This window comes from Melitaea cinxia, chromosome 7 (genome assembly GCF_905220565.1).
Source record: "Melitaea cinxia chromosome 7, ilMelCinx1.1, whole genome shotgun sequence".
In the NCBI taxonomy this organism is placed as follows: Eukaryota; Metazoa; Arthropoda; class Insecta; order Lepidoptera; family Nymphalidae; genus Melitaea; species Melitaea cinxia.
The window spans coordinates 5,372,721-5,382,965 of NC_059400.1; the positions used below are offsets into that span (position 1 = coordinate 5,372,721).

The following is a 10,245-nucleotide window of genomic DNA, read 5'->3' on the forward strand; positions in this document are numbered from 1 at the left end:
ATTATAACACAGATTATCTTAATAAAAAAAATTGATTGCAATTCCAATGTCTGGCTAAAATCGAGAACGGCTGGACCGGTTTGACTAATTTTGGTCCTAAAATGATCATATCAGTACAGATAAGGTTTCAGCGATGACAAATTTTGAAATAATTGCGGGGAAAGTATTAACACTTTAAATGATGAGAAATATTGGAAAAGGTGTAGGTATAGGTTATAAGTGTTGTTGTAGGTCTAAATTTAGTTGTAGATATAGGATGTAATGATTTATTTATTCCAGCTTATACCTAGTTAATAGGGACAACGTAAGTCGGGACAGCTATTAATTTATAACTATGATGGAGTTGAACAATATAAATGAAACCAAAAAGAATTTACGAATTATTTATTTTTAAATAAGACAATTTTTTTTTAATAATTTCGTTCAGTTGTTAGTTTTTTTTTTTTGCATCGTATTTACACCTTAAATCTACGTAAAACTTAATAATAATTCTAATTAATAAATGCAAGTTATTATAGTCATATTTTGCGAACCAAATGTGTCATAATTTAAATAATCACCAACATATGAAATCATAGAATTTTAATTAATATTTTTCTTTAATCATCTGCGAAACCTTCTTACATGATTGAATAATTTTAATCAGACCATCTGATGGGTAAATCAAACCTCCTCTATCTTTTTGTTTATTAATGAACACAATAAATTTTCTTTTACGCCTATCATTAATGATTGACAAATCAAACAATTTACTACTTTATTCATTTTCAAAATATTTTGAACATAACACAAGATTTTGTGGGCTGCCAATTTGTCATATTCATATTTGCCAACCAGGAATTTCTCCAGTGGACATCATTTGGAAATCTGAAAACAGTAAATGTATCAAGCAAGAATAAAGAAATAACCTATACTATTAAAATAAAATAAATTTAATAAAATACATGAAGTAAATCTGAATCCGGCCCCTCCAAATAACTTAAGAACCAAAACTGTCAAACAGATTTTCAGGGAAGTAAAATGTTATATTATTTAACTGAACTTAGATGAAATTGCTGGGTATCATACGTATTGCTAAAATATACACGTAAACTAAACGCTTGATGTTTATATTTAGCTGAATTAAATATGAATATTGGCAAAATAAACAAAAAAACTTATGTGAAGTTATTTTGCTTAAGGGGCCTACTCAAAGCACTGCCTGCAGGGCCCTGCTTGCAGTGCCACTGCCGATCGTATTGTATGTATGCATGCAGGGCCGATATTTTAATTGTTCACCCTGTCGCAGGGCCGCAGTGTCGTTCTGCCAGCCCGACACACGATCTCCCCACTCCGTAAACTGCAATCAGGGACATGTGTAGCTCGGTCGGGCCGATTTAGACCACCATTTTGTTTACGTCGGTACATTGCGACGTTTGTCTACTCTATTTGACCTGGGGTTTGTCTTGTCAGTGGTTGTCATTTAGCAATTAATCAGTTAGTTGGTGGTTAGTTGGTTTGGTTTTATTATATTATTTGTTTGGCTCTGTTTTCTTCAAGAAAAATGAGCCAGCGAGAAAAAGACGTATGGAGGGACGTAATCTAATTGTATAGGGATTTGCCATGTCTTTGGAAAACTAACCACGATCATTATCATAACAAAGATATGCGGTCGCAGGCTATGTCGCTTTTACATGAAAAATATAAAACTTTTTTACACCAGTGCTTCCTTTTTTTCTTTTGAACGCTACAAGTACTCAATACAGTCAAACCCAATGCTATTTTTTGGTGTTTAAATAATGTAGGAGCCATTTATAAAAACTGACGAATTTAGGCAAGGACAAAGAGAACACAAGTGAACACGACAACGTATGCCGCGTAAATGATTTGCAGTGCTTTGTGGAGCAACATCCTCTGCGGCAGTAACTGCAAGCAGGCCCTGCAGGCAGTGCTTTGAGTAGGCCCCTTTAACAATACTTACTTATGAAATGTTATGTCAGGTGTTTTATTATATGTAGCACTCCTATAAAGTGGGGCATTGCACTTTACCATATTTAATCCGTCTTATTTTCACAATTTACACATTAATATTCAATATTTATAAGAAACAAAATCACTTAATCGATTTTGCTAGGAAGCCATGTGTCTTCTATCATCATCTATCAACATGGCGGATTGCTTCAATTTTGGTTTTGTCTATGTATGTGTCTGTGTTACTACATTGAAAGACAGAGAAAGATGTATTTGAAATTCAGACGAGTGAGAACAAGATGGAGATATTGCTTATTACTGTCTAAGTGTTTGTGTAATTTGTGTACAGTCTGTTTCTCTTATATGTCTGTGGTGGGGCCTAAGCTGGGGGTACATCGGCTCACTAAATTTGGCCAAACTTTATTCAATTTAAAAAAAAAAATATTTTCAATTATTTGTTCATCATTTAATCGTTATTGTTCGAATGTAAAAAAAATTTGTTCGTCTTTTATTTATTTTCTTTTATTTTATTTATTTACTAGCTGACCTGGCGAAATTCATATCGCCTTATTTTATAAAAATTTGGCCAAACTATTCAATTTAAAAAAAAAAATATTTTCAATTATTTGTTCATCATTTAATCGTTATTGTTCGAATGTAAAAAAATTTTGTTCGTCTTTTATTTATTTTCTTTTATTTTATTTATTTACTAGCTGACCTGGTGAAATTCATATCGCCTTATTTTATAATTACACATATCAAAATAAAATATAGCCTATCTTTCAAAGCGGATTAAACAGTACACGGTGTGAACATTTTATTAAATTCGGTTAAGTAGTTTAGGAGTCCAAGCGGACAAACAACGTTACGCGCAATTTATTTAAGATTAATTTAAACAAATGTTCACCTTTAAGTTAGTCTCCCTTATTTAACTGACTTCAAAAAAGTAGGAGGTTACTCAATTGTGTATATATATATGTTCTGGGATAACTTCGTCGTTTATGAACCGATTTTGATAATTATTTTTTTGTTGGAAAGGAGATATCCCTGGTATGGTACCATGATAAGGAAACCAGGATCTGATGATGGGATCCCAGAGAAATCGAGGGAAACTCTCGAAAATGCGCTTAAATTTTTACTGGGTGAACCAATTTTGATGATTTTTAATTTAATCGAAAGCTGATATTTATCACATTTGTCACATTTAAATTTCATCGAGATCTGATTACAACCTTTGGAGTAATCTTTGATAATGCGTATTTACTTGACTATTTTTTCGCCTACCTACGTTGTATTACTTGTCGATATAATTGAAGTCAGTTTTTTGTTCGTTTGCCTGCAAACACAATTATTTATTTTTTGATTAATTATCATTTGTTCGACCACTATTGATGAGTGTTCTGTCATAAAAACAATTCTTAAGAAAGAAGTAAAGAAGTCTTTGCAAGCGTGTTGCTGCTTATTTTGTTCCCCTTTTGAAATTAAATCTTGTGGCCTTCGTCAAGACTCAATTCAAGTGTGTATATTTAATTTATTACACACTAGCTGACTCGGCGAACTTCGTATCGCCTAACACAAACTTTATCGTATGGTATTAAAGTTCAAATTGATTTTTAAGTATTATCACAAATCTTTTGTATGGGAGTATAGAAACGTGTTGTTTTTAGACTTTTTCAGGAAGTTTAAAATGTTTTTTTTTTTTAGAATTTTTCTCTCCGTAAGAACCATCCTCATACTTCAAGGAATATTTTAAAAAAAGAATTAGCGAAATCGGTCCACCCGTTCTCGAGTTTTGCGCTTAGCAACACATTTTGCGATTCATATTTATATTATAGATTACCTTTTATACTCTATGGCCTTCAATATTCTGAATCAGCGTGACCAGACTTAGTAGATTTCTACTTTTTTGGTAGATTTCAAACACGGTTTCGGTTTGTAACACTGTTTGTATCTAAATTTAACTTTACATAAATGGTACTTCCCAGAGGCATATTATATAAGCCTCTTATTAAACAACTCAATTTAAGCTGTATTTCATAGGTACTAAGGATTGAACATTATTGTTCTTGGAATGTAGGGGCTTTCCACAGTTATCAATTCCGAGTGAAACACAAAATTTCAATAAAAAGTAGAATAGGTTAATGATGCTAGGAAATAGGGCTTTCAAATCAAATTAATGGACTCAAAACAACTTAGTGACAATGTTACCCAAAATAAAAAAGAAGAACCATAACTCGATTACACACTTAAAATACAATTTAAGATACCTATATTTCTGTAGATTTTAATTTTAAGTAAAAAACATTGCTTCATCTAATTTATAGTGTTTTCTGTCTTCATCTTATTGTTTTATCGTTATAATCAACACAATAATATTACGCTTTTTCGTTGTAATACAACAGCGAAAACATGTAATAGATTTTTAGTATTTTCTCGTTCTCTTTTGGTAGAATTTAGTGGTTTTTAACCTCCACAAGCAGTAGATTAGTTAAATAAAATCTGGTCACACTGTTCTGAATATTCTGATGTCAAATTTGTTGTCTTTTGTGAAATAGGAAATTCCTATGAGGGATTTGTAATTGCTATTTGTATATCAACAAATTATTTTCATTTATATTACACTATAAAGTGTTAAAAATGAATCGATTGTTTGGTAGAGGAAAACCAAAAACTCCAGGCCCAAGTATTACGGATTGTATAAACAATGTAAGTATTTTTTAAATTGCATGATATTATACAAGAAAATGATTCATCTACACATCTATGCGACCTATGCAATTAAATTTACGTTCCAGGTCGACAGCAGGGCTGATAATATAGAGCAGAAAGTGCAAAAATTAGATACAGAGCTAAGAAAATATAAAGAGCAAATGGCTAAAATGAGAGAGGGACCTGCTAAAAACTCTGTCAAACAAAAGGCCATGAGAGTCTTAAAACAGAAAAAGATGTAAGTGTTAAAAAAAATAGTGTGTCTATACTTATGTACGTACTTAAGAAATTATACTTCATTGGCTAGCCAAGTTCGTTGCTTACTTCTTCGTTGACGAGCTAACTTCAGGGTGTCGGATTTTTGTTACGGTGAGCGGTCATTTGTTAGTTAAGTGGGCTCCGATTTATGGGGTGAAATGGGGGTGGAGGGGTAAAGGGAGGTGGGGAGGGTGGGTTTTTTAGCCCCCCGTAGTGTGCATTTCACGTAAACCCCGTGGTTTCGAAGATTTCGTGTTTGAAGTTTTGGGGTTAACTTTACGTGATTCAGAGATATTACAATACCTTAGAGCTCTGTGTCTGACTCCACCTTAACTCCGGTGCAGCGGGAAGTGCACTCATATGCTCCATTCACCAACTTTCACACTTTATTTTCGAACAAATTTACGTAATAACGATCTCGATTGCAAGATCAACAAACGATACGAACTGACGCTTAACGACTGACAAATCGACACTTTTAAACAAAATAACGCGTCAGACATAATATTCTAATAAAATTAGTAACATTGCGTGCTAGAATATAGGTTTAGAAATTCGAAAAATACCCAAAACCGAATCGGAGCACCCCACTGTCCACGTGGTCTTGGTCTGTCCTACCCCTAGAGTGTTTTTTTTGTGCCGCGGAGGCGCGGAGGGAGGGAAGAATGCGTAGAGGAGCGGCTGAGGCTGGTCGCCGAAGGCGACCAGCCTCCGCTGCGGAACGGAGCATGAGTGAGCGTGCTTTCGCACGCAAGGGCGGAAGGGCTGCACTTCCCGCAGCGCCGGAGCCAAGCGTTCCTCTAACTTTCGAAATTCTTCTTCTAACCTCAAAACTTTAACCATGGATATCTCCATAACCATGGGGTTCTGAGGTGTGACAGTGGTACCAGGGGTAGCGCCCCCCCCCCTTCCCCCCACGGTCCCGAAATTCGGTTTTTCCTAATCTAAAGCTTTGTGTTTTAAAGGAAATGCTAAGTGACGCCTTATTTTGGTCAACGGTGTCTATTTGTTAGTCGTTAAACGTCAGTTCGTATCGTTTGTTGATCTTGCAATCGAGATCGTTTTTACGTAAATTTGTTCGAAAATAAAGTGTGAAAGTTGGTGAACAGAGCATATGAGTGCACTTCCCGCAGCACCGGAGTTAAGGTGGAGTCAGACGCGGAGCTCTAAGGTATTGTAATATCTCTGAATCACGTAAAGTTAACCTCAAAACTTCAAACACGATATCTTCGAAACCACGGGGTTTACGCGAAAAGCACACTACGAGGGGGGTAAAAAAAACCCCTCCCCCCTCCCTTCAACCCCTCTTCTCCCAGGACCCCATAAATTGGAGCCCACTTAACTAAGGATTTACCGGCCTATGTCCAGCAGTAGACTGCAATAGGCTGAAGATGGAGTGATGAATTTTATTTAGCACCAGCTTTAGAGCCTGTTAAAATTATCATACACATCAGCCTGCAACTTCCTACTGCTGGGTATAAGGCCACTTTCTCCACATTGGCTTGGAGTTTAATCTACCATGCTGCTCCACTGTGGGTTAGCAGATTTGTTCCCTAATATGTGTAACAATCACTATCAATTATTTATGATAACAACCGGGACCGATGGCTTAATATGCTCTCCAAGGCATGGTGGGGAGCAATACAAGAACAGACATCCAAACCAGAAAGAAATATTTGTACACATACAAATATTTATCTCTAGTGGGTATTGAACCCGCAAACTGTTGGCATTGTAGGGGACTACTACACCAGAGTGGTTTTTAAATTATTATAACAATATGTCATAAATTATTAATTGATTTTAATTTTTACCGATAGAAAAATGTTAAACATAGATTATAAACATTTTATTCCAGGTATGAACAGCAACTGGACAACTTAAGAGCCCAATCATTTAACATGGAACAAGCAAATTACGCTACACAGACTTTAAAGGATACCCATTCCACAATAGCTGCTATGAAGGATGGAGTAACTTCCATGAAAAAAGAATTTAAGAAAATCAATATTGATCAAATTGAGGTTTATTTTTTTTTAAATATGAATATCAATTCCGAGCAGGAATCGAACCTGTAACTACCGTCGCTTAGGCGCCATACATAGTACAAGCCCACATAGTACAAGCATTACAACACCAGAGTACCCTTCAGTTGTAGATTGCAGTTTTCTTTTGAAGATGACAAATTTCCAAAATTACATTCTGGATAAAAATGTTAATAGTTAAGAAGTAGGTAACAATTACAGTAATGAAATTATTTAATTTATTGCAGGATGTAAATGATGATTTAGCTGATATGCTGGAGCAAGCGGACGAGGTACAAGAAGCTCTTGGACGTCAATATGGTATGCCAGAGATGGATGATGATGAACTAGCCGCTGAGCTTGATGCATTGGGTAAATATTTAACTACATTGATGTTTTTATTGTAACTTATTCTCAAGTTTTGTATATTTGCTTATTTCTTGTTTTTGGTGTATATGAAGAGACTATATGGTATCCTAAAAGGAAAAAAAAAACAACATTTGTGTACCTAAACCTTGTCTATAGTCTGTTCAACGAGAAGAAATACCAAACGTAAACAAAGACCCATCATTTTTTCGTAGTGACGACGAACAAACAAAATATAGTCTATCTCGTTCTATCTGGTTTGCTATCTGTTGCACGTCTCTCGACAATGTCGAACAATATTTTAACTGGCCTTGAATTCATTCAGACCGCGGACGGCCTTTTGATTTTGTATTATTTATTTTTATTTCATTCCTTGTCCTGAAGTGTTCAGGGTGATTTTTATATTTTGATAATTATTATTTAAGAAGTATCATGTCTTAAATACATAATTATATTTAATTAAGTAATTATCAAAATATAAATATATTTTACATTTAAAAAATTTTTGTAAGTAAGAAAAAGGTTATAAAACCCTGCATAGGTGAAGGACCTCGCATTTGGTTTGTTAACGTTTGGTATCTCGGCTCCTTACAAATTAAAAAAAGCTAATTTCTTTTTTTAATTCGTAAGGACCTTTTTTACTCTGTAATGCAATTTAAGTTATGGAGACCATTTTTGAATGACATGGAGACAGTTTGGAGAATTGGTAATATAATCAAAATCGCAATAGTTTGATTTTTAGGTCGAACAGGCGTCGTTAACTTAAAGTAAGAAAGTTTTTATTTATTTCAACATTAAGAAGTATATTACTACACTTAAATTTTTGCTTTAGGAAGCTTTTTAAGTGCCTCAGTTTTCGTGTCTAATTTAATTAAAAATGAACTGATAGTAGTAAACTGATTGCTGGAAGTGTCTCTGTCAGCTACATTGTGTTGTCAGAAATTTAATATATGATAGGTTATTTTTCATGGTTGTAAAAATTGCGCATACGTTGCAGAAATGTTTAATTTTGATACATTTTGATGATGCAATACAGCGAAAGTGTTTTTGAAGTGAAAACTTCTTTAGCCGCGTTGGGCACTTTTTGGTAGGGGAAAATCTTATGGGTTCGCGTCTCCAATATGCCCATAAGTGGCGCACGCGCGGCGGGCGTGTGCTGTGCGTGTTAGACGCTTTTTGGATGGGTGAAAACTCGTGCGTTCGCGTCACCGACATGATTGATGTTCATAATTTTAATTTGAATATTATGAAATTTCTAATTTTTCACTGCTATCGGCAGTCTCCCAATTTTTTTTTAAATCCACACTTCAGTAAAGAAACCGTTAAAAGACCAATGTATCATAAGAGGACGTATACGTGCGTAAATTGATAGTCACTATAGTTCAGTCAACGAGATAAAAAATAAAGAAAAAATTAAGTTTTTTTCCTCTCCTATAAAATTCGTCGCTACGTACCTAATACCTTTTTGCCTCTATGGGTTACGCGGTATTGCAGTATGACCGACGCCTATATATAAGCCTTTTTTACCTAAGGAAGCCAAGCGATTTCACCTGTGTTAGTTTGATATTCATCAGATTGAATCACATTTATATATTTTGCTCCTGTTTTATCAGACCCAGTGTTTATACAGACTAGTCTGTATAAATAATATACAGACTTTGATATTCAAATAAACATAAGTTGTAGGTCTCATTAATCTTTAAGAGGAGCGTGGCGACTGTCTCACTGTCAACGTTCTTTTGAATGAAGAAGAATGTTTCATTTTGGCCCATCAAGAAGTAAAGTTGTTACCTCGATTTTTATGTCAAATATTTAATTTTCAGGTGATGAAATAGCCCTAGATGATGATACGTCATATCTAGACGATGTTGTCAAAGCCCCAGCGGCCCCCGACAAGGAACCAGGCGCGGATAGTTTGAGGAACAAAGATGGCGTTCCGGTCGACGAGTTCGGATTGCCTCAAGTACCGAATGCCGCGCAAACTTCACGCTAATAATTATAAAGCTCCGTCATTTTGTTTTAACAGATTATATATACAGCTTTGTTCGGGCGAATTTTATTTTTATTACTTTTTTACATAGACAATTAAATATATTTATGAACAAACCTAACGCCTTTGTTTATTAACGCTATGATCTAAAGTTATGTGTATGTGTTATATGTAATTTTAAAAAGTATTTTATAAAGTGATAGTTTTTTTGAGTAATTATACTGAATATGAATTCACTGATAGTAATTTTTATTCACACTAAACACTCTTATTCTTCGTCTTATTGTTATTGTACTGTCATTCTTCGTCTTATTGTAATGTCATTGGCTTCTAAAAGAATTTATCTTTTATAACTTGTTCAAAGATAATAGAGTTAACAGTCAGCTCAAACATAAGAAAATATAATATTAATTTGACCTATATGTGCTACTATCCACTTAGATATAAATTTTAATATTACGATTGCAATTTAGTTTTTTTTTTTTGTATAATTATCATTCTTTGTATCGAGTTATTAACAGATAAATGTAGTTGTAATTGAAGTATACATTTTAACAATATGAATAATAATCGTTTAATTGTTAAATCAAAAAAAAGAAAAGAAAATACCGTTAGTTATAGTTCGCGTCATGTAAAAAGAACGCTGGCCTTGAAGCTGCGCAGAAGCGATTTATCGGTCTATTTGGTGGTACGGGTAGGGGGACGGGAGTGTTTATCAGGTGTCGCATGCTTGCCGGTGTGCTATTGGTTGACAGCGGTTGGCAGTTCGATGTCGACTCAAAATATTATCGTGCACAAAAGTTTTAAATTACAAAATTCTCCATTTACTATTTATTTCACTAAAAAACAATTATCAATTTATCATTTTAAACACATAAAAACTATTAAGATACGAATATCGGGAGTACAGATAATTATTATTTTTGAATACGACATTTCAAAAACTAA

At 34.2% G+C, this 10,245-nt stretch overlaps 1 protein-coding gene and 1 long non-coding RNA gene across 2 annotated transcripts; one reads left to right on the forward strand and one right to left on the reverse strand.

Annotated features, from left to right (window-relative positions):
* Positions 1-369: 369 nt before the first annotated feature.
* Positions 370-2,213, reverse strand: LOC123655010. The gene is made up of 2 exons (XR_006743303.1): positions 1,961-2,213; positions 370-867 (listed from the first exon to the last, which is right to left on the reverse strand). It is a non-coding gene; the product is annotated as an uncharacterized LOC123655010 (long non-coding RNA).
* A 2,162-nt stretch (positions 2,214-4,375) lies between these two features.
* On the forward strand, positions 4,376-9,534 carry LOC123655253 (charged multivesicular body protein 5). The gene is made up of 5 exons (XM_045591074.1): positions 4,376-4,656; positions 4,746-4,897; positions 6,776-6,941; positions 7,190-7,313; positions 9,131-9,534. The coding sequence occupies exons 1-5, from the start codon at positions 4,588-4,590 to the stop codon at positions 9,298-9,300; spliced, it is 681 nt and encodes a 226-aa protein (XP_045447030.1). The 5' UTR covers positions 4,376-4,587; the 3' UTR covers positions 9,301-9,534.
* The last annotated feature ends 711 nt before the right edge of the window (positions 9,535-10,245 follow it).

What these genes read in the sequence shown, in the direction of transcription:
- LOC123655253 (XM_045591074.1), top strand. Translation starts at nt 4,588, where the DNA reads ATGAATCGATTGTTTGGTAGAGGAAAACCAAAAACTCCAGGCCCAAGT. An exon ending in TTACGGATTGTATAAACAAT is followed by an intron (nt 4,657 to 4,745) that starts GTAAGTATTTTT and finishes TTTACGTTCCAG; the next exon opens with GTCGACAGCAGGGCTGATAA. An exon ending in CGCTGAGCTTGATGCATTGG is followed by an intron (nt 7,314 to 9,130) that starts GTAAATATTTAA and finishes TTTAATTTTCAG; the next exon opens with GTGATGAAATAGCCCTAGAT.